The 23,999-nt window shown below is 52.1% G+C and overlaps 2 protein-coding genes across 2 annotated transcripts in view; both read right to left on the bottom strand.

The window, feature by feature from the left end:
• The window catches only part of BARHL1 (BarH like homeobox 1), a 5,808-nt gene extending 1,488 nt beyond the window's left edge, over positions 1 to 4,320 (bottom strand). Inside the window, exons 1-2 of the mRNA XM_063174709.1 lie at positions 3,867 to 4,320; positions 544 to 766 (exon numbers count right to left, since the gene is read on the bottom strand). Coding sequence (XP_063030779.1) covers positions 544 to 766; positions 3,867 to 4,320 — 677 coding nt within the window. The remainder of the gene's footprint in view (positions 1 to 543; positions 767 to 3,866) is intronic.
• Positions 4,321 to 9,419: 5,099 nt separating this feature from the next.
• CFAP77 (cilia and flagella associated protein 77) overlaps positions 9,420 to 23,999 on the bottom strand; it is a 59,147-nt gene continuing 44,567 nt past the window's right edge. Inside the window, exons 4-6 of the mRNA XM_063174393.1 lie at positions 20,997 to 21,099; positions 19,166 to 19,261; positions 9,420 to 9,650 (exon numbers count right to left, since the gene is read on the bottom strand). Coding sequence (XP_063030463.1) covers positions 9,582 to 9,650; positions 19,166 to 19,261; positions 20,997 to 21,099 — 268 coding nt within the window. The 3' untranslated portion in view covers positions 9,420 to 9,581. The remainder of the gene's footprint in view (positions 9,651 to 19,165; positions 19,262 to 20,996; positions 21,100 to 23,999) is intronic.

Genomic DNA, 23,999 nt, shown 5'->3' with positions numbered 1-23,999 from the left:
GAGGGTAAAACCCTGGAACGGGCGAGGGGACAGGGCGGGGGCTGCGGCCGGGGATCCCTCGTTTGGTGGCCGTGGCGATGCTCGGGGCTGGCGGTGTCGGGACAAACGCCCCGAAGCCACCGCGCCGCCAGCCCTTTTACAGATTTGTCGCTGAAGCGCTAAAACCTATTTCCACCAGTAAATTATTCATCATAATAATAATTGTGTAATTACTGTAAAGAGTGTTAATTATTGATGCCCAAAGCAGTAATTGGTATCTATTATTAATGGGCCGATGTGTTATGCTGTTGTGTTTCGCTGCAAGCCCGGTCCTGCCTCCCCGCCTTGCCGGGGCTGGGGGCACGGATTGCCCCTCCTGCCCCACACCCAGCATCGCTTTCCTCCCCTTTTCTCCCCTAAAAAGCCCTGGGAGAGGGGGGGACGGGCCGGACATCGCTCCTATCGCTGTGCCGGGAGGGTTTTGGGGTGCAAAATCCCTGCGTGGTTTTGGGGGTGCGCGGCCGGGGAGGGGAGCAGGGCGGGAGGGAACGGTGCATTTTTTACCTTCTGTTCTGGTACCACGTTTTCACCTGCGTGTCGGTGAGGTTGAGGGAGGCGGCCAGCTCCATCCTGTCCTGCACGCTCAGGTATTTTTGCCTCTCGAAGCTGCGCTCCAGCTGGGCCAGCTGATGGTCGGTGAAGGCGGTGCGGGCTTTGCGCGGCTTTTTCAGCCGCACCGGGGGGCTGTCCCGGGAGCTGGAGATCTCTCGGTCCCCCTCTTCTTTCACTGAGCGCACAGGGAGGAAAAGAGGCCAGGTCAGGGCAGGAAGGGAATCGCCCTCAGCAGAGCAGGGCTCGGCTCCGAGTGGCGCTCACGGCACATTCGCTTTGCACCCCCGTAAATTTGAGCCCCGGCTGCCAGGGGGAACTCAGGGGCTCCCCGAGCCGGGCCCGGCTTCTCCCCGTCCCGAGGGTCTGGGATCGGAGCAGGAACCCTGGATTGTGCCGAGAGAACCCCGGGCCCAGACCCCCCTGATCCCCCTCATGTCTCTCGGGGCAGGACTTTCCTCGGGGCGTATTCCCCCAAACTCAAAAAGATTTCTTGGCGCTTGGATATTTTTTATTTCCTTCCTTTTTTATCTACCTTTCTCTCTCTCTCTTTTATTTTCTTTTCCTTTTTAAAAACCAAAACAAACCAACCAAAACCGAAAATTGCGAGCCCACTTTTCTTTCTTTATTTTTTTTTTTTTTTTTTTTTTTTTTTTTTTGGAGGGGAATAATGCGGTGCTGCCTCTCCCCTCCGCGGAGAATCCTCCGTCCTCCCGGGGATGCTGCAGCAAACCTCCCTTCTCCAGGGCGCACAACGAAATACCGGGGAAAGCCCTTCGCAAACCCCTGTTTAACCCTGATTTTTATCTTGAAAAAAGGCCGAACGAGAGGGGCTGATGGTGGTTCGTTGCATACGCGCCGAAAGGAGCGATGCGGGAATTTACGCCTCAAAATGTTGCAAGGCGATGGAAAAATTACGGAGCAGCAACAAAAATAAAAGGGGAAAAGTCAATTCCTGCTCGCGCTCGCCTTCTCCTATCTCCTGGAGGAGATTATGGAGCAAATAGGTTCGATTTATACAAATCGCCGGCGTTTGGGTTTGTTGTTGTTTTTTTTTTTTTTTACAGGGGTTTATATTAAATTTGCTGGTGGCGGGGCTGAGTAGGGACAAGGCTGGAGCCGAACGCGAGCTGATTTCTCTCTGTAGGAAGACAATAATCCGGTTAATTGAGCCACCGGGGAGCGAAACCCTTCAAGCAGAAATCCTGGCTGTGGCCGAGCGGGCGGAACGAGCCGGGGCTGATCCTGGGGCGGGGGATCCGGTCCCGGTCCCGGTCCCGGGGACGCGGCAGCCCCGACCCGCAGGAACCGGGCAGGGGGAGCGGCCCCGACCTCTCCCGGGAGCGGCCCCGAAGTTTGCGGGACTTTTTCCCGAGTAAAGCGGGTCTGGCCTCTGGCATCCCGAGGAGGAAAATCCCCCCGGCCCCTGGGCTGATCCTCGGCTCCTAAAAAGTTCCTGCTCGCCAAAAAGCCGCAGGAACGGCGGCCACGGCTTCGCTGCCCGGTCCGGACCGAACCCTGGCTACTCCTAGCTTAAAAAAAAAAAAAAAAAATATATATATATATATGTATATACAAGTATTAAAAAATATATTTTGGGTTTTTCCAGCACTTTGGCCGCTGGGGGCTAGGCCGAGCTCTGCAGCCCCTTTGCGGAATAAATCCGGGGCGTTTTGCCCCAGGAAAGGCAATTTCCAAAGCGGCACAAAAAGAACCGCTCTGGGAGCGGGGATCTTCACTCCTCCATCCATGCGGGGGTTTTACCCTCATTTAAATTGTGCTTTCCTCCCTATTTAAACTGGGTTTTGGTTTGTTTTTTTTTTTTTTTTCCCTCAGCTTAGACAGTATTTTTCCCCTTTCATTGAAGCGGTGGGGGTTTTTTGCGCCCCATTTAAGCGGTGTTTCCCTTGCAATTTAAAGGATTTTTTTCCCCATTTAAACGGCGTTTGCAGCGTGGCCGTGGCTGTCCCGCGGCAGGGACGGCAGAGGAGCCGAGGGGCTCCGGGAAACGGCGCCCACCCAAAACTGAACCCCCGGCCCGCTCAGGGGATGCAGAGAATCCCCTTTTCTCCTCTCCCCTCGCTTCTTTTCCTTCTTTGGGGCAGGAGAAAAGAGCTGCAGGAATTGGGGCCGGGTGTAGGAGGCGAGGACAAACAAACAAAGTGGGAATCGCGGCACTGCCGGCCCTGCAAAGCGGTGGGGCCGATGTTTCCTCCCGGGGCACCTCCAGCCCCGGCACCGAGCCCGAACTCCGTCCTTCGTTTGGAGCAAAAATCGCCCCGTGATGTCCAGAACCTGCCGCCACCTTTGAGCCTTACTTGGGTGAATTTTTTTTCCTCCATGAACCAGATTTCAGCCCAGCGGCTCCGGGCGAGCCCAGGGTGCATTTATAGCCGGGACGGGGCTCAGTCTGTCCCCGTTTTTCCAGCCAATCCCCCCAAATTCAGCGGTCCCACAAGGTGCCGTCACCTCCCTGCTCTCCGCCCAGCTGGATGGATTCCCTCTCCCTTCCCTCGCGAACAGCCGGCGAACACTTTTCCCGGAGAAAAGTTTCTGCAGAGCTGATGATGGTGGGATGGCAGAAAGCACGGGGGATAAATGGCTCCGAGGGGCGAGCTCTGACCCCAAACCCCCCGAGCTGTTCCTGTGCCTCTCCCTGCCCCGAGTGCCACAGGGGGAGGCCGGGCAGGGCTTGGGGGGTCCCGGGATGCCGAAGCCCCCGGCCCGGGGCGAGCAGCGCCTGCATCCCGCCCCACGCCCCCCGGTGCTGCGGATGCGGCCCGGGCTCCCCGTCTGCACTGCTGGGGTTTGAACGATTTCCAAAATAATAACCCAAATAACAAACAACCGAATCAAAGCCCGCTGAACGGCTTGTTCGTTTCTCACCGGAGCACAGCATATCCGTCATTATTTTATTACTATTCTGTTTTGGTTTGTTTGTTTTGGTTTTTCTTTTTTTTTTATTTTTTTTTTTTTTATTTTTTTTCCCCCTCAGGCAGAAATCCGTCTCCGCTGCTCCTTTCCCGGCGGGTGCAGCGGCTCAGCCGGATCTCTGCGGCGGAAGGCGGCCCCGGAGCATCCCCCGCGCTCGTTCCATGAAGCGCCGATTGCCCCAGCCCCTTCCACCGGGCCGAGCCCCACCGAACCCCCAAGTTTCCCCAAGTTCCTCGGTCATTTCGGGCACCACCGACACCGTGACCTGCCCTGAGCGGGGCTGGGATCCCAGAGCCCCGCGAGGCTGCGGGTCCGCACAGCCCAGCGGGCTGAGCCGCTCTTACCTTTGTACTCCGAGTCCGAGGAGGAGCTGCTGGTGTTTTTTTCCATTTTCTCCCTAAAATCCTCGCCGGGTTTGGCGGAGATCCTGCCCGCCGGCTCCTGCCCGCCGTGAGGTCCATTGGTGCTGGAGTAAGGCGCGCAGGCTGCCAGGGGCTTGCAGTCGGCCAGGATGTCTCTGATGAGGAAGGAGGAGGTGACGGTGCGGGACTGCGAGGGAGCCGAGCCCTGCCCCGGCTGGAGATGCGCATCCAGGCCCGGCCGCGGCGCCGCCGCCGCCTCCAGGCACTCGCGGCCCGGCGAGCGGGGCGAGGGGCACCCGCTGCTGCCCTCCGAGCGGGGGCTCAGCTCCAGCGGGGACCGCCCGTCCGCCACCAGCGGGTCCCCCTTGGGCACGGCCGGGCTGCCGGCTCGGTGCGAGAGGATGGAGTCGATCCCAAAGCCGGTGGAGCCCTCCATGGCCCCCGCGAGGTGCCGGCGCTCACACGGGCATTGGCGGGGAGGGCGCGGCGGAAGCGGGTTGGTAATGATAATTAACGATAAAAACAAAACAAAACAAAAATTAAAAAAAAAAATAAATAAAAACAAGGTAAAAAGGAAAAAAAAAAAAAAAAAAAAGGAGCAAAGTTCAGTCCGGGGTCCGGACAACAATTGCTGCAAGGCTCTCCGAGGCGCCGCGCGTTAGATCCAGGGCTGCTCCGTCTTCAGCATCGCGCCCAGCTGCACTCACAGACAGACAGGAGAGGGGGGGAGAGGGAGGCAGAGTCAAACTTTGGCCGCCAAGGGGGTGGGGTGAGGGGGGACGGACCCCAAGCTCACCCGGGCTCCCGGCCACCCCACCCGTGCCCGGAGCCGCGGCGCGGGGCTGGGGGGCAGCCCGGGGGCTCCCAGCCGGAGCTGGGCAGGCGGCGATCGATAGTGAAGGCTTCGCAGCGCCTTAACCACTTAATGATCCAGAAATCAATGGGGAAGGGCGAGGGGAGGGCGGAGGGGGTGGCCAGTCGCCGGGCGGCCGCGGCGCCCCCCTTTCCCTGCCAGCCCCTCGGACAGAGCCGGGGGGAAGCGGAGTCACTCCGGAGCCCGCAGCACCTCGGACAGCGCCGGAGCCGCTCCGGTGCCTTCAGCACCTCGGACAGCGGCGGCAGCGCCGCGCCCTCCCCGGGGGGGATCGGGGAAAATGGGGAGAAAAAGCCGAATTTGGGCCGCCCCGGCTGAGGGACCCCGGCACCCCCCACCCAGCCCGTGTGAAGGCGCCCATTGGCCGCCAGGCGATTTGGGGGATGTCACTCCCCACCAGGCGACACCTCGGAGCTTGATTAACGGGAATTAATTGTGGCCCGGATCCCCGCGCTTTCCGGGCGGTTTCCGCCCTCTTTTGCTGTCATTATCCCGCTGATGGGGCTCTTAATGGGATGATTAGCCGCGGAGGGAGGGGGGTGTGGGTTGGGTGGGTTAGCGAGGGGTTACTGCTTTCTGCGCGCTTCCCCCCCAATTAGCTGATCTGATCGGTCCCTCCCGAGCAGGGAAAGTTTTGCTGGGCGTTAAAATTAAAACAAAAAAATTTAGGAAAAAAAAAGAATAGAAATAAAAAATAAAAACGGGGAGAAAAAAAAGCACCGAAACCTCCCAAAACCCCCAGCACCGAGGCGGATGCTCTGAGCCCGAGATGAGCCTCGGAGCTGCGAATTTCGTTGCATGCACAACCGATTTGGTTGTGGCCGAGCACAGAGGTCCAAGGGGCAGCCGGGCAGCCGCCACCAGAGCGAGGAGCGGGCATCGCTCTGCCCACTCTGCTCGTGCCCAGGGCGGTACCTGCTGCTGCAACCGGGCAGGGACCGCGCTCAGAACGGGTTTTTCCTGCCATCAGTCGCATTTTAAATAAAACACCGATGGCCTCAGGCAGGGCTGCCCCGTCCTGCCCGGTTCTGCCGGGGACACCAACTTTCCTCCCTCCCGCCCCGTCGGGGTTTGCTGCTCTTGGTCTCCCAGGCTGGAGAGGGACAGGCTCCCGCAGGATCCCCACCTTCCTCGCGGTCAGCATGGCTGCCGTGTCCTCCAGGGTTTATTTAGGGGTTTTTCCCGTGGATGGAGCCTTCACCGAGGAGATGGGGAAAATGTCCACACGCGGCCGCGCGGAGCTGCGTCACTTTAAAGCGATGTCGCTGGTTATTTCTCAAACACCCGATTTCTTCTGTCGCCCACCTTCCCGGCCAGTCAGCTGCATCTTGTCCCTCTTCCAAAGCCGCCCTTGGCCGGCAGCTTGGAGGCGACCAAGGATGGGGAGCCCCCTGGGGCAGCCCGGCTGCCAGCTGTCGGCAGCGGCGCTCGCAGGGCCCCCGCTCCTCCTGCCCGCAGCTCGGGGCCGCCAGATCGGGGCACAGGAACAAAAGAACTTTAGAGGAGGACAAGCCCAGGAACGAAATCGGCATCATCAGCCCCGGTCCCAGCCTGCCCCCACCTCGTGCTGAGCCTCCCTGCCCTTGTGAGGGGTTCCTGCTGCTGCTGCTGTGCCCCGTGTCCCTCCCAGCACACAGAGCCACGAGTGGGGACAGGTCACTTTTGCAGTGTCCCCCATCCACGAGGCTGGGCCAGGTGTCCCTTTGGACTGGAACAGAGCGATGGGTGTGCAGAAAGTGATTCTGGTGAGACCCCGATGGGGTTTGGAGATCCTGGCAGTGTTTGTGCTGGTCCCTGTGCTCTGGCAGCCTCCCTGTTCAACCAGGAGTTCACATTTGGGGTGGAAATTTGCACTGGGATGGAACCAGCGCTGAGGTTTTGTTTGGGACCAGGAATGGGACTGGGAAAGGCAGCAGGACAGGGAGTGGGATTAGGATCAGGATTTGGATCAGCCATGCAGGGACAGGTTTGGGCTGGTGAGGCTTGCCCTTGAATAAAGCACCTGCTTTCAAATAAGCACAAGGACGTCCCCAGATGAGACCAAATTCCTGATGATGTGCAAGATTTTGGGGTGTATTTGATGGAACCTCCCAGAGCAGGTTCTGTATAGTGCCATGCCCACCCCTGGGGACAGACAGGTCACTCCTAGGCCACACTTGGGGCTCCCAGCAGCTACAGATGCACTGCTACTCATGTCCTAATGACACCAAAATTATTATTACTATTATTCATGCTATTGTTTTATTAACTTGTTTCAGAGTTAGACTCCCCAAGGCAGAAATGTGCCCCATTCTGCCCATACGTGGTGTCCCTCCCACATCACCAGACCCTGGCCAGGTGGGGCTCCAAGGATTTTTCTGTGGCTCCCAGCACAGACAGGAAACCCTGTGCACAGACCACGGAGCAGGGCACACTCCTTCCCTCTGTGTGCTGCCCCCAAACCCCGATTTCCCAACTGCTCCTTTTCACAAGCACTCAGCCAAGAGCAGAGCCCTGATGCCAGCTGCATTCACAGCCACAATCCAGGGCTGGATTTAGGGCTTTGGCAGCTTTGGGAGCTGCTGTCAATCCCGCCCTGCTGGGCTCTCCTGGTTGCTGTCAGCGGTGCAGGTTTGGCCCTGGGGCCGGGGCAGGGCTGACCCAGGCGTTCCCTTCCCTGCAGAGCTCTGACGGTGGCTAACAAGGGTTAATCAGAGATATCTGCCCGGCCCGGTGCGCTGGAAGGCTGTGGCAGAGGGAGGAACCCTCCCGAAGGTTGGCTGGGTGCCGGGTGAGGCCGTGCCCGGCTGGCACAGCGAGGGATGCTCCGGTGACCCAGCGAGGGCAGGAGGGACAGGGGGGCTCGGCGGGCACGGGGGGCTCGGGCAGGCGGGAGCAGCCGCTGCAGCGGCGGAGGGAGCCCCGTTACCGGTGGGTGTCACTGCAGGACAAGGAGCGGGGCCGCGATCGCTGCTCGCCGCTCGGACGGGGCCGGGCTGGGACCGGGGGTGCCAGGGCAGGGGTGCCCCGTGCTGCCCATCCGAGCAGCGACGCCGGGGACATTGGGGCACGACCTTGCCCAGCGTTTCATTGTCAGATCTGTCGGCTCTGAGCTGCACTGAGAGGTGTTTTCTGAACGCACTTTGTTGGTTTGTCAGATGATTTTCTGGTCTCTTTGCTGATTCCTTGTCCCGACCAGCAGCTCTGCGGGGCTTTGGTTTGGTTCACGCCGCTCTGTGCCAGCCGTGCCCAGCCCGGCAGGACTCTCTGGAGGTGTTCCCTTCCCTGAGCACACCCCAGGGATGCTGGGGCCGGGCTGAGAGCTGGATGTTGCTCCCAGCAGGCAGGAGGACAAACCCCGTGCCTGGGTTTCTCATAAACAGTGCCATTTTTAGCAAGACAAGTCATTTAAGGCCCAACTCCCTCCCTCCCTGGGGAGGTGGGAAAGGCCTTTGGTTATAATCCACCTCTGCCAGCTTGGCAAGCCCTGCTGTTATCCTCCTCGTTATTTTAGATGGGTTTTATTTAGAGTCCTGCACTAAAAAGAAACAACACGTAGCAGGGTTTTCCCGGTGTGGAGCAGGTGATTTGGTTCCTCCCTCAGCTCAGGTGTGGGCAGGGTGGGGTTTGTTACAGCTCCTGCCTTATAAAAGGGCAGGTTGAGGTGCAAGCTGGAAAAGCTGGAGCAGCTCCTGGAGAGCCTTCATTGTCCTGAGAGGTAAAAAAAAAGCAAACTGCCCTTGTAATTTATTTTGTTGTTTCATTTTGAGCCATGCAAGAGCTCTTCTCTCTGAGGTTTGGGGTTAAAGGTTTGGTTGGAAATCTGAGGGCCAATGAGCCCTGAGCCAACATGGGTTTTTCCTGTCCTTTGGCTGCTGGTGGCTTTATGTGGGAGTGGGATAATCCCAGTGCCAAGGTGTGGGGGGAAAAATGGTGCTGGCACATCCACCTGAGCTCAGGATGCAGTTGGGGCTGCCCAGCAGAGCAGATGTCACCTCCCAGAGCTCTGGGGTGAACACTCCTGAGCTCTCCAATGCCAACGGGAGAGAGAATATGAAAAGTGGGAGATAATTTGTCTTAAAAAGCCAGTAAACTCTGAGCTGTAATGGTAGATGTGAGAAGCAGACTGTGTAAGAGATATCAACTATTCCTTTAGTGATCATGGAGATCCACATTTAAATTTTGGCACTTTTAACCAGATGGATTCCAAATGTGCTGGTTCCTCTCTGAGCCTGTGGGTTTGGGTGCTGTGATGCTGAGTTGGTGCTGGTACAATTTGGGTTTGTTCAGTGAGGGCTTGGAGAGGCTCAGCCCTGGGGGCTGCAGCAGCTGCTGGGGATGAGCGTGGAGCTGCCTGGAGCCACCTTAAAGCAGAGCTTTGCCTGGTGAGGCCCAGTTTGGCAGAGCACTCAAAGCAGGTGTTTGAATTCCTTCACACAGGCAATGGCTTTGCTGAATCAGGCACTGATGGGAAGCGTTTTTGGCAAAGAAATGAGGCCTGATGAGAAATTACAGATTTGGTATCAGCTAGGATATGGCTGCATTCAATCTATTTGTCCAGAGCCAGCAGGGAAGGAGCCTGTCCTGCCTCCCTGTGGGGCTGTGCTGGTGTGAGCACTGAGCACCATCAGGATTGTGCTGTGCACCTGACACAAAGCAATGAACAGGCTGACACTGAATCATTCCTCTTATATTTATGATTTATTTGGCTATATCTGCATTAGCATAACTGTAAAAACTGAGAGAAAGTCTATTGCATGTGGAATCCTGGGGTCCAAGGGCTGTGCCCAGCACCATCCTTGTTCTGGGGGCCCTCTGGGGAAGGGGCAGCTCACAGCAACTCCTCAGTGGGAGGCACTGAGAGCCTTCTGACGGGACTGAGGGTCTGGAAAAGTCCTGAGATGAGGCTTAGCCTATGAGGGAAGGAGCAGAGAGAGGATTGGTTACAGGCAATCCACAGAAAATGGGTTGAAGCACAGACAGGGAGGAGACTGCAGATTGCACAAGGGTTCTGCCTGGCTGGGAGCTCTGTCTCCAGCTGGAGTTAAACACTTAACCTGCTTAAAATGAGGAGTAGCTTTCTGATTGACTTCAGGAGGTTCTTATCCTGCTCTAGCATCAAGCCCCTGTAGTTTTATTAAGCTGTGTTTGTTGTCTGACATTTTCAAAGGCTGCTATGCCCTAAGGTGGGCCCTGAAATAAGTAGGAGTTGTTTTCTACAGCACAGGATTGGGTGCTTCACTGAGGGGCCAGGATGGGCTCAGAGCTCCCAGAGAAATCCCTGGTGAGGTCAGGGGACCTAAAACCACAGAAGCAGCAGCTGCCCAGGAATCACCTTTGAGTGAGGACAGGGTGAAAAAATACCCATGCCAACAAACCAAAGGGAATTAATCTGAGGGTAGAAAGGTGCCAGGGCCCTTTGGGGTGAGCAGTGGGGCTCACACACAGCTCTGAGCAGCAAACCAGCACGGGGGATGCAGTGACTGGAGTGTTTTCTGTGGGCTCTGCCTGCCCCAGCACCATTCCCTGTGCCACACATCTGCCTGTGTGCCTGTGCTGAGCTGCCTCCCTCTTCCCCCATCCACCCTGCTCAGGCTGGCTGCATGTCAGGCTTTGCATATGTAAAAATACAGAGCAGTCTTTGCCCTGAAAAGCTTGCTAGTGATCTCATTAATCAAGACAAACAAAGCATATTTAGCTATTCCCCCTCTCTGGAGGAAGGCGTTCAGGTACTTAAATATGCATTTGAGTGCCTAACTTCAGACAGCTGTTTCTGGATGGTTTTGCTTCCTCACAAATAGCAGCAGTGACATAACCCCTCTCAGGGAGGGAGAGCTGGGGAAGGCAGAAGCAGGGGGTGAGTAACCCCAGGAGCTGGCAGGGACAATCCCTGCTCATTCCAACTCCAGCCTGCCATTAAAGGTGCAGCAGTTTTTCCTCTGCAGCTGGGATTTTTTTTTTTTTTTTTAGAAAAATCCAGTGCTTGCAGGTAAGGACAGCTGAGCTGCTTCTCTTGAATGTTCCTCTGCCTTCCTGTCAGTGCTGGGAGCTGGCACAGGGACATTTCTGCCTGGGATGGGGCGATGCCATAGGAGAGGGAACAGCAGTTAATTCACTCCAATGTTGGTACAAAGCTCCTGGGTGAGAAATGTCCCACTGAGCCACAACTGGCAGTAATTAAAGTGAGCAGAGCCTTGGGAAGTTGTGGGGGATGCCAGCTCCTGCCCTCAGCATGAGTGAGTGGGGAGCACCAGGTGTAGGACAGGGCCAAGTGCTGCTTTAAAAAATGAGAAACCCTCCCAGTCATTAGAGCCCAGATAAGGGTGTGCTTGGGTCAGAGGTCTCCTTATGACAGAGACTGGTGTTGAGCAGTCAATGCCAGTGATGGATCCTCATCTCTGATTCTTCTAATTCATATTTTAAATGATGAACCCAAAGGTAGCTCCTCTAGAGACAGCTGATGATCTTTGCCATTACTCTGCTGCAGTTATGGGTTGTTAATGCCAGGGTTTTGTTTCCTGTCCTGCTGCAGCCAGTCCTCCAATATGGCTTGTAGGAAAAAGCTGAAAGGTTTTCCTTGCAGGATGATGGAGCTGCCATGGGCTCCAGCTGCTGCTCAGGAGCAATGTTTGCTGCTCTTCATTTCATTTATTATTGACAAATGCAAACCTGCAGGACCCTTGCAGCTGGGACATTGTAATGTCGGTGTTTGCTTCACAGAATTAGAGGGGCAAGAACAATAATTCCCACTCCTAAAACTTCAATATCTATTTGGGGATATTATCTTTAGAGCTTCATGGTTCCAACAATGTGTTAAATTGGAGGGTACATTAAGGCAGGTGTGTTAATTGAGGGCTGATAAATTGCATGTGAGATGCAGAAAGGCCAAGGAGGTGCAGGGAAGAATGTTTTCCCTACAGAGATCCCCTGATGACTGAGCTGGGTTTTCTTGTTGTGAACACCTTTGGGTGCAAAATAAGCTCAGCTTAAGGGGGGAGTTTTATTTACTAGAGCTGTGTTTAATGGTTTGTGGTGGAAAGGCCTGAAGTAATGAACAGCACCAGGCTCTCCTCATGGCCTGGAAGGATCCATGGAGACCTGGCTGTCCCTGCTCCTCTCCCAGCACCTGCCTGGCTCTGCCCACCTGCTCCCAGCAGCTCCCAGCTCCCCTGCACCATTTTTCACTCCAACAACAAAGCTGCACCCGGGACTCAGCCTGGTTCCTCCATCATCCATTTGATCGAATCCTTTTAGCGGGTGACAAAACACTTTCCTGTGCTCACTTTACAGGAAACCAATCTCTATTATTTCCTTTTTTTTTTTTTTTCCTTTCCCAAACCCTCCTTCATTTACAGGAATCTAACAAATCTTGGTGCTTTTTTATTTTTTTTCTTTCCAAAACAACACAAAACAGTGATTTTTTTTTTTCAGGAAAGGCAGGGAGGAGGGAGTAAAACAAACAATACAGAGAGGGGTAGGGTGCACACACTGACGCTCAGAGCGCCGAGCATCCCCGTACAGACAAAATAAAAAAAATAAAATAAATAAAAAATAAAAAAAAACCCACCCCGCGCGCGCGCATCGAGATGCAAATGATTTTTTTCCGCCAAGCCACCGCTTGTAAAGCTTGACAGAAAATAATGAGAAACACTAAATCTTTTATAAGGTCAACACTCAAGCAGCTGTCAAACAAGAAAAGAATTTAGCGAAAGATCCGCAAAAACTTCCATCGCCTCATTAAATCCAACAGGGCCGGGGCCCGGCGTGGTGAGGAGGCACCGGGGCGCCTCCGTTTTGTGTCAGTAATTTGCGGAGGAGGAAGAGCCAAGACGAAACAGCCAGCGCCGAAGGGGCCTTGGGGGAGGCTGGGGAATCGTTAGAGCGCCAGCAGCGGCCCCGGCTCCTAATTGGAAGCATTGGGCATTATCAACGGAGGATTTGCCTCGGCTCCCTGACAGCTCTCTAGGCCTGGAATGATAGCCCACTTGTCAGTGTAAAAGACCATTAAAAACAAACCATTTTGATTTAATTGGAGGCGGTGTGCTGGGGGCCCAGGTGAGGCGCTTCATCAGCCGATGTTGGCTGCTGATGCCTTTTTCCCCCTGTATTGATGGCTTTTTTCTTTTTTTTTTTTTTCTCCCCTCCCTTTCAAAAACTGTCTAGGAAAGAGAAAGAGGTGCTGAAAGATCCTTCACAGCCGCATCCAGAGCGGCTTTCAATAGGGTTGTCAACAAATGCCATGACAAGTTAGAGAGAGGCAGGTACTTTTAAAACAGACGTTATTCTGTCCAAGATGAGCTGTGCTCAGAGGTGAGTGTTGGATTATTAGGGTTACAAATAATGTGGCTTTTTCCTGCCAGGAGCGTGCTTAACTGGCTTAACAAATGGGGTTGATTTTTCTCTCCCCTCCTTTCTAAGAAATGAGAAATGCAGGACAAGGGAGCCTGGGCTAAATGATCTTTATTTGCTTCAAGCCCACGAAGGTTTCAAACAGTGCTTGGTGATTTTGGGCTGCTGTTGTTAATGTCCTATAGAGATTTGGTTTTTTTTTTTTTCCTTCCTGAACATAATGGCCACAGATATTTGCTGGGGTTCACTGGTCATTTGGTCTGGACAACAGCATGAGGAAAGAAGAATTAACACACTGGAGCTGTAACCTGGAGTGTGCCCCCCACCTCCCTGGCAGATGTTTCAGGGTCAGACCAGAGCTGGCAGCTTTCACACTGACCTCATGTGCTTGACATCTGAATCCTGACCCTTTTCATGCCAGGCAAGAGTTTTACTTAAAGTTATCTTGATAAAGAGCATTTCTGCAGAAGTCAGAAGAGAGCCGTGAATGAAATCCCAAACCCATTTAAAAAGCGTTTCCATGGAGTTGTGCACTGGCAGCAAGGGCAGGTGCTCACCCATAACCCAACAGAGCCCTGCCACAAGCTGTGAGCACCCAAAATCTCTTCCTTCCTGGGTGAGAATCTCCAGAAGAGCAATGGGAATTGGCTGCCAACTGTTCCTGGTGCTGCCTTTGGCTACTGGGCTTGTCTGTAGGTGGAGCCTGCCCTGGAGATGATCGAGGCTGTACAGCTGCACAGGAGGGTGCTGTTTTTCTCTGTTAATCAGGAGATGTCCAGAGCAATGGAAATGGCACAGGAATGATATTCACTCTGTCTCTGAGGGAAGTGCTGACCATGGCAGGTAATGGGTTTTACAAAGAGAGGGTCAATTGAGATAAGATATTAGAAGTTTTTTACAATGAGGGTGTTGAAATACTTGGAGGTGTTGCCCAGAGAGGTGGTGGATGCTCCATCTGTGGAAACATTCAAGGTCAGGTTGGATGAGGCTCTGAGAAACAAAATCTGGTTGAGGATGACCTTGTTCACTGCAGGGGAACTGGACTAGATGGCCCTTAAATGTTCCTTCCAAGCCAAAATATTCTCTGACAGAGGGCAGCACTGGGTGGGATGAGAGGTTAAGTGTCCAGGGCACAAGGGATAGTGGGAAAACCTGGATCATGAAAATGCTTTGCTGAGATTTGAGCAATTGTATTGCTGGAATCTTTGACTGTGGAAGCAAAACAAGAAAACCTCCAGAATCTGCAAGTGAATGTAGTGGTGCTGACAGGGGCCAGAGCCTGCAGTTAGCCATGGAGAGGCCGTGGGCCCAGAGATGTGCAGGGATCATGCCCAGGGCAGCTGGGTCTGTGCTGCCTGTTTGGAGCCCTGCAGGGTGGTGTTGTCTCTCTTTGCATTGTGCCTGCCACAGGCCAGTGATGCTGCTTTGGATTGTCACTGCAGGGCTGGGAGCCACCAGCTCGTGTCACTTGGACCACTGAACAACCATCAGCTGACACTGATTTTAATTCTTTTTGGTCAGCCCAAGTCCCAGCTGAAGGGAGGATTGATCTGGCAGTGTGGTGACAGGAAGCTCTTGAACTCATTGCTTTATTATTTAAGCACTATTTAGGCCCCAGGAGAGGAGTTTTATAGCACTCCACATCCCAGAAGTTTCTCTGCCCTCAAACCCAGGAGGACCAATACTGCACCCGAACAGCCAGCCCTGTGTGCTGTGTGTATCAAGCCCAGGTTATTTAAGCAGAATCTTTGGCTTTTCTGACAAGACAACAGCTGCAAGATTACATGAGCTGTGCTTGTCAGTTCAGCTCCATAGACAAAAATAGAGGTAAGGCATTAAAAAAAAATGCAGAACACTTTTGTGTGTACGTGTTAAACCTCAGCTGTTAATTCTGACGAAGGATCAGGCTGCGAGCAGGTATCGGATCCCTGGTGAGAATCAAATTCCGGGAGCCCAGAATTTTTTGCTGCAAACTTTATACAGTGGGGATTCCTCTAATTACTTTCAGTGGAAATTTACCTGACAGAGCTTTCCCAGGTAATGCAAGGCGTACGCAGGAGAGCCGCTCAGCCGTTGACAGAGCCTTTGATTTTGTGCCAGGTTGCAAATTAAGTCTTTTGCCAAGGTACCCGAACACTTGCTCGTCAATTGCTTATCGCTTATTCATATCGCGCACCCGCGCCGCGCGTTTCATCTGCTCGGGGAGGCAGCGAGCGGTGACAAAAGTCTTGTCCAAAGTTGCTGCATTTCCTTTCCTTCCCCTTGCTTGGTCAAGTAAACAAGCCACCTGAGTGTCTGTGTGAGCTGGGATTCTCTAATGAGCAAAGGAAGAACCCTGGTGTGTGTCAGTGACAGGAGGTGCGCGGAGCTGTTTTGACACGTTGGTGAATTCTGTCCTGTGTCGCTGCTTTGTTGCTGCCTGAATCTTTCTTGATTTGATAGAGCCCTGGAAGTATATTGGGGGTGGCCAACATTGACTTAGTGGTTTGGATAGTGACCATCAAATGTTCAGGTGGATGTGGCTGGAGCCTCAGCCTGGCCTGACACACGTGGAGATGCTGCATTTGGGCAGCAATGTCCTCTCCAGAGTTTGGCTGACACAATTCTGCCTGAGCCAGCAGGTGAGGAGTGACACAGGGACAGGACACATCCCCTGAATGTGGGGGACATGAGGCTGAGAGAATTGGGATTGTTCGGTCTGGAACAGAGAAGGATTTGGGGTGACCTGAAGGGAACTTCCAGGAAAGATGGGGCAAGACTATTTATAAGAACCTGGAGTGGCAGGACAAGGAAGAATGGGTTCAAATTGAAAGAGAGTAGGTTTAGATTAGATGCTAGAAAATATTTTTTCCCTGTGAGGGTGGTAAGGCATTGAAATAGGTTCCCCAGAGAAGCTGTGGCTGCCCCATCCCTGGAAGTGTTCCAGGCCAGGCTGGATGGAGCTCTGAGCATGCTGGTCCAGTGGAAGATGTCCCTGCTCATGACAAGGAGGTTGGAACAAGATGATTTTCAACGTCCATTTCCAACCCAAACCATTCCATTATTCTATGACTTTTGTCCATGCTGGTTGCCTGAGAGTACAGTCCCCAGGGAATGTGGTTCCACTTCTACAAATAAATTAAATTTTGGTGCACAGTCCCAGCCATGCTGGCAAAACTTAAGCCCTGGAATTGTGTCACTGCAGGCAAAGCAAGGCAGAGGCTGTTTGCTTTGGGGGGTGGCTGAGGAAGAGGAGGGCAGTAGAAGCATCTTGCTGAGGTTACTAAGGAGTTAACAACTGCTTGGTTTAGTTAAAAAAAATGAAAAAAAAAAAAAAAACATTTCAATGCAGCAACTTTCCCTAATGAACTGCCCATCAGGACAGGACTGGCTCCCTGTGACCTGCTTGCCTTGGTGAGCTGGGGGGCCCTGGAGACCACAGGACAGATCAAGCAGGAGCACCCGGTGTGGGAGAGCCTGTAAATCACCCAGTTAGCTTAACAGTGTGGGCAGTGGGGCTGAAACCTAAATCCAAATGAAAATACAGTCAATTTGTCCATATTTTACTGACTGAATGACTATGTAATGTCATGCAGCTCTGGCAGTGCAGGGAGCAAGTGGATGCAATTAGTGGGGAGAGAAAAGCTCCTTTGTTTTCTTCTCTTCCACTTCTTGGCCAAGCTTTCATGGTGCCAGGGACTGAGTGAAAAGCCCAGTTTAAGAGCCAGCAGAGATACCCATGCCCAGTTTCTGCAGCTCTCTGCAAGGTGTCATAGTGGGAATAAAAAAATCCTTCTTGATGATTTTTATTGGCCTGAAGGAACAAATTCTCACCTTTCTGTTGCCCTTGTTTTGGATTATAACTATTTCAGTGGCTGGGTGTTGCTCCCCTCAGACCCAGAGCAGGCCAGAATGAAAGGTGTTACTCCAGATGATGAAGGGACTGAGTGACCAGAAGGATGAGTGGATGGAGAATATCACACTCCTGCACCCCACACCTGCCTTGGATCTCATGGATATAAAGTTTGAAGTGAGGCTGTGGTCAGGCAATGGAGTCTCTGAATATTCTTGCCCAGGGTCTGGAATATTTCCCAACTCATGAGCATCTTCTGTACTGGTCAGAGCAGGACAAAGCCACCAAGGGCTGGTAGAAATATGGAGATGGAGTCTGCTAACAAGCTTTCTGTGAGGTGATATTTTTGTGGTTGCTTTTCACACTCTTCTTGCACAAAAGGATGGGGTTTTTACATGAATTAGAGGCAGTGTTTTGGTCATTTGTCACCTCAGTAAAGGAGGGACTGACATTGACTTCTGGAGTCCCTGGGTTAAGTCAGTTTGGTTTTCAAAACCATTCCATCATCTCTGTAGAACCCTCCTTTAGAGGAGTAGTTAAAGAACAGTTTGAAGACCACCAAATATCTCTGGGAACCCTTAACTTCCTCCAGGTTGTTGCTGCTTTTAACTGGGTAAACACTTATGGATGTTCAAGTGGAGTTATTTTCCCATGGAGGAAACCATGCACTGAAGGTCAAGTGAGCAACAAATTCCTTGATCAAAGTTCTAATGTGGGCTGTGCCTGTTAGATCTGTGACTGGGGAAAGGCAAATGAGAAAGGAGGAATGTGGAAAATCTGCAGAGGCTGTGCAAAATGAGCTGGATGCTGTTTCTGAGAAGGAAGGTAAAGGGAGAAGAAGAAAAAGGAGAATGAGAAGAAGGAAAGATGTGAAGGTTTTGAAAGCTGGGGCAGGAACCCAACCACAGCCATGGATGAAACAAAAGGGAAAGCAGAGAGCAAAACCCAGGCTGAAAAATGAGCAGTGATGGAAAGGTCTGGGGTGAGAGGAGCTCTAAAGAGAAGGCTTGCCCCAGGATCTCGTGTGACTCTCACAATCTGTTTAACAGCGATCGGTCATGTTCCCGCGCAGCGGCAGCTCCGAGCTGACAGGCAGTGGGGATAAATGATTACTGACATATGCTAATGGGGCACTCTTAGACAGGACAGGAGAGGAATACATCAAGGTGGTGCAAAGCACATGTCTTGGGCAAAACTCTCCAACTTGTACAAGTAAATTACCTTCAGAAAATCACAGGGCTCCTTCGCTGTTTAAACTGTGGATAGAAATCAACAGCGTGGCAAAAAAATTAACCCCACTAGAAGAAGGGCCACGACAGAGAGCTGAGAGCTTTTTGCAGTGGTATCTATCAATGCCAAATATGATTTTGGCCATGTAAACTTCCTAAACTTTCACTTTCTAGTGTCTCCTTTCCATTTCACTGGTCCAGCTCTTTCCCTTCTCTCCTAAAACCTCCCCTAGCTCCTCATGAGAAGTTTCCATATCATTTACACCACAAACAAAGCTAATGGAATTCTAACAAGTACCCCAGAGCACAGCAGGTTGCACAGATGAATTCAGGGAGATGTTTAGATCCCATCACTAGAACAAGAAATCTTCACCTTGGCTCTTATTTGGATCAATTGAAGGAAGTGTCAAGGACATCTCTAACTTGGCCAGACCCTTTGCTTTGTCTCAGGGTGAATATTGTCAATGAGTTTAGAGAGGTATCAAGAGTGCAAGCTTTCTGGAAAGCTCTAATCCTGGGGTGGCAAAGCTTATTGTAACATCTTCTTGTAAAATCATCTTGTAACATTCAAACATGTGTGGTTTGAATTAGTTATGGTGAGAGCTGATGAGATGGCAGGGCCCCAAAGTGCAGGTGTGACTGTCCTGCTTGTGTAGGGCACTTGTAGAGCAAAGGCCACCCTGTACTAACAAAGAGATATAAAAAGATGCTTCTCATCTCAGGAAGCTTGTGAAAGTGCACAAAAGTTACAAAATGTGTTATTATCTGGACAACTGCTGCCTCTCTTCCAGGGCTTATAAATGGCAACAAATATCCTACCCTGATGTTCAAAACGGGCTGATGGTTGAACATACTTGGGAGCATTTTAAAGTCTGGGTCATGGGGAGCTCTGAGTTAAGAACCTCATTCATTGGGGCACATGGGCAAGGTTAAAGAGTGTCCCTGCTTTCAGTCAGGTGCTTGTAGAGGCCCAGGAAAGTTGTCTTTGGTCAGGGGAGGGGTTCTGGGGGCCCTGTACCTTCTCGAAGCGCCGGAGGTGCCAGAAGGATTCCTCCTTCACGGGCAGCGGGTGCGTGCGCAGGAACGTGGTGCGGTTCTCGCGCACCTCGCCCATCTGCAAGCAAACACAAACACGGGCTCAGACTGCTGCTCTGCACGTGTCTGCAACCAGAGAGAAACTCCAGAGCCTCAAACTGCTGCTCTGCATGCGTCTGCAACCAGAGAGAAACACCAGAGCCTCGAACTGCTGCTCTGCATGCGTCTGCAACCAGAGACAAACACAGGGGCTCAGACTGCTGCTCTGCACGTGTCTGCAACCAAAGAGAAACTCCAGAGCCTCAAACTGCTGCTCTGCACGTGTCTGCAACCAGAGACAAACACAGGGGCTCAGACTGCTGCTCTGCATGTGTCTGCAACCAGAGAGAAACTCCAGAGCCTCGAACTGCTGCTCTGCACTTGTCTGCAACCAAAAGTGAACAAGAGTGGGCTCAAAGTGCTGTATTTCCCTTGTCTGCAACCAAAAGTGAACAAGATGGGCTCAAACTTCTCACTTCTCTTGTCTGCAACCAAAGAGAAACACCAGCACCTCAAACTGCTGCTCTTCTCTTGTCTGCAACCACAAATGAACAAGAGTGGGCTCAAACTGCTGCTCTGCACTTGTCTGCAACCAAAGAGAAACACCAGTGGTTCAAAGTTCTGCTCTTCTGTTGTCTGCAACCAAAAGTGAACAAGAGTGGGCTCAAACTGCTCACTTCCCTTATCTGCAACCAAAGAGAAACACCAGTGGGCTCAAACTGCTGCACAGCCATGCACATCAGCTCTGTCATGCAATGCAGTGACACTGGGATGGATGAGGCCAGAAGTTGCTTTGGGGTGATGATCACAATTCCATGATCTGGGGAGTTTTCCATGTCCATGCAGCTAATACTGATAGTTAAAACACATGAGCAGCTCTCAGTATCTCTTTATAGAGGGAGGTGACTGCTGCCCACTAACCCTAACCCTGTGCCCTGAGCTACAGCAATGAGCTAAAAGCTCATCCCTAACTGGGAAAGTCCCCTCCAGCACCCTCACCATGGTGGGGTTTCCTGGCTCTCCTGATTCTTTGCCCAATAATCCCAGCACAAACCAGTGCAGGCACCTGGATACCCTGGGACTCTGTCTGCTCTGTGGTCCAGGATACAGGTTTGTGTTACTTAACTCGGTAATTGGTGGCTGCAGGTTTTGGGAGCTTGATGGAGGCAACTTAGTGATTAAAAACATCAGTCATCAATAGATAAAGTAGGGATGCACTTTCCAACGTCCCAGGCTGGTGCATTCATAAAATAGCTGCTAATTAAGGACACTGTATTCTTGCACTTCAACTATAAAGCACAGTTTGTGATGGCAGTAAGCCCATTGAAATTGGTCATTACCATATTAGCCCGACTCTTCTTTGAGCCATTAACTAATAAAACAGTCATTGGCTGCTTTTAAATGATATTACAATGTTGGTTTGTTTAACAGCACAGCCTCACACTCCAACAGCTGCTGTGGGTGCTGCACCAGCCTGACCATGCCAGGCTCAGGGCTGGGGCTGTCCTTTCAGCATTTGCTGCTTGTTCCTTGCTTATGACCCCTGTCCCAGGTAACCTGAGCAGAGCTGATGTCCAAAGGACAGCTCCTGGCAGAGGGATGCTCATCTTTGTTAGGCTTCACCAGCCTTGTAGCAATCAGGGGGATGTTCTCCCAGCTGAGAGCCCTTCCCAGGGCTGGGAGCAGCCCATTTGTCCCTTGTGGGGTAGGACAGTGAGGGTTGTGCTCAGGAATACTGTGCACATTAGGGGAAAGCATTGCTGGACTATTCCCACCTTTTTCTTCACCATGTGCTGGACTCTGGTCCGGGCTCTCTGCTCCTCCATCCACAGCTCCTTGTATCTGTGTTGCATGAGGTCAAAAAAGGGAGTGGGAGGCCTGGAAAACATTGAAAAGACACCAATTTAATGTTTGCCTCCTTGTGCTGGTTCACATTTCTGCTCCTGGAAAGTGACAGTGAGAACAGGAATAAAGCCTCGCACTGGGAAAGGATTTCTGCTCCTCAGGAAACCTCAAACCCACAATGATTTCCATGAACACACCACAGCCTGAACATAACTGTGCTAACCTGTGCCAGGGCATTCCCCAGAACTGGAACAATTGCTAACCTTTTACAGGGCAGGTTTCAGCAGCTGTCTGCAGCTCAGCTTTGGGCCCTGCCAGAGCTTCAGGAGAGCCTCTCCCAGCAGGTACCCAATGGGGCAGCTCTGGCTGGATTCCCTCCATGGGAAGAACCCCTGAGTGCCAAGTTTTGCTAAAATAGCACTGCTTTTACCATTGAAATCTCTCTGGTGTGGTGCACCAAAGGCTGCAATGTGCAGTGATGGATGGGGTGAGAGGAGCAAGTGCTGTCCTCAGCAGTCTGAGCAGGGCTAAAAATGGACCCAGTGCAGATGGTCAGGGTCTGCAGCAGAAAGGGGAGCTGAAATGCTGAGCCCTGGTCTGGAGCCTCAGCTGCACAGAGCAGGAGTATTTGCCCCTTGAAAGAGGATTTCAGGGAGCAAGGAGGAGACAGCAGAGGGGAGGAGCTGCACATGACCCAGGTTCTAGAAAAAGTCTAAAAAGGCAGTTCCTTGTTGGCCAATGTCCTATTCAGCTGCTCTGAGCTGCCATTAACCTGACCAGCTTGTGGCAAAGCTGCAGCCTGAAATTGTTGAGCCTTGCTCCTTGCAAGTGAGGATACTTCATCAGCCACCACGGGAGGCAGAGCTGGCAGTGGCAGGGACAGCAAATCAGTAATTGCCATGGTCCTGCTGCTATTCCTTTCCCCCTAAGCAAACACTTAAAGGTGATGAAGGACCTCAAGCTCAAGTTTTATTGGTCCTTGTCCTTGCACACCTTGCTAAGGAGGGACTTTTCCCATCTTGGCAGCAGCTGATGACTGTGGGGCTCCCACCTGTAGCCTGCAGAGCCCCGAGCTGCAGCTCCCACAGCAGAGCCAGGGCTGCTCCTGCCTGTGCAGACCAACTGCAGGACACTGGGGGCTTGGGGGAGCTGCTGGGCTGTTTCTGGGCCACCAGCTCCACCTGTTTTTGCAAAGAGCCCGCATGCCACAGAGTGAGCTGGTGCCTTGTGGTTTATGGCAGGAGTGGCTCCAGAACTGACAGCTGCCAGCTTTTAGCAGCCTGGAGAATCCTTGATGATCACCGAGGGCGCCAGCAGCCTGTATGCAAATAGTAACTCTTCTGTTTCTTGTTCCTTCACCCCCGTGGTGACTTTTATTACTTAATTATTGCACACCACATGCTTCAAAACAGCCTAATCTATGGTTGTGTTTTCTAATGATACTGGATGTGCAATCCAGCAATATCCATCCCAAGGGGACATTCATATCAGAGGAGACATCCTTCTGCAGGCCTCCTGTTTCATAGATCACATGCTGCAGGGCTTTTCAAGCCTTTGCTTGCAAATCAGCTCTGCTGCTCCACACCATTATCTGGAGACACCCAGTGCCAAAGGCAACACTGACATTTACCCTTTGTCCCCTCTTCCTTCCCCTCCTTCCCTTCCAGTTGGGCATTTCATGCTGATCACAGCTGGGCAAAATATTTAAAAGGTTAAAAGGTGTGGCAAACCAGTGGTAAAGTGTGTTATTATCTGTTTGGGTCTCCAGTTTTGTAGTGTGGTGTGAATGTTGGTATTCCTGACACCAGCACATGGTGAGCATGGCTCGTTTGCTGCTGTCCCTCTGCTCTCCAAGGCAGGAGCTTTCCTGGTGTGCAGGAATAGCAGGGAGGGATCAGGAAAGCACTAAGCCTTTGTGTGCAGTCTTTGATTATTGATTTTTGGGGTTTTTTTTTGCAGTTGAATGTATTTTCACATCTCCATGGAGGTGACTTTTACCATCTCCAGTGGACCAGCCAGTTGGTGACTGATAGTCCACAGCTGGCTTGTAAGTAAATGCTTGAAAGGACACATTTGGGTTGATGCTCTTCAGAGATCCTTCCCTGCCGTGTGATTAATCACATTTAAGCTCTGATCCAGCAAAGTATAGAATCATGCCTGGAACCATGCACACATGAACTGCCTCTCTGAAATCGCTGGGAATGACTCCTGTGCTGGTTGTCCACACAAACCCTGCTGGGGCTGAGGCTTCCTCTGGCTTTTCCTCCTTTGAGAGAAGCTCTGAGAGAGTGGGGAAGAGCAGGGGACATCAGGGAACACCTCTCAAAGGTGACTGCAGAGCTCTCAGCAAGGTGGATTTTCCTTTGTAGGTCAAAGCCTGCTCTCAGCAGAGGGATGGGGAATTGGCCCCGATATCGGCGCTGCCTGGCAGTGTGACAGCTCTGCCTTGCAGCTGGCCTTTGGGAAAATGTCCTTTTGCCCTGGTGTTACTTCAGGACAGGGATCAATGGCTTGTGTGTTCCCTTTCCTTTTGTCACCCTGCCCAGATGTGGCTCCTGAACAGGGAGGGTTTTGCTGTTGCTGTCTGTGGATGCTGCGGAGAGAGCAGGGGAAGGAAGCATCCTCTGGAAATGCTTATTGCACATTAAAACCCATCTCATTCACAGCAACTCAGATCTCCTTGTTTTGGCACAAGCAACCTGCCACAGAAAGGAAAGGCAAAGAAGTTCTGATAGGATGTAACAAATTATTTATAATTGTTGGGGAAAAAAATACTCATCTGCTTCCTTTTATAGTCAAATAGTTGGAGCCACTTCTAATGCTGACATTTCCTAAATATTTTAAAATTTATCTGTGCACATTTTCAAAACTATTATCCTTGAAACAGTTCCTGTCTCTTTAATAGAATCTCTCTAATTTACTTTCAAGAGTCA

This window comes from Melospiza melodia, chromosome 22, assembly GCF_035770615.1.
Source record: "Melospiza melodia melodia isolate bMelMel2 chromosome 22, bMelMel2.pri, whole genome shotgun sequence".
Taxonomy (NCBI): domain Eukaryota; kingdom Metazoa; phylum Chordata; class Aves; order Passeriformes; family Passerellidae; genus Melospiza; species Melospiza melodia.
The sequence above is the reverse complement of the archived record's forward strand: the minus strand, read 5'-3'. Positions and strand labels throughout refer to the sequence as shown.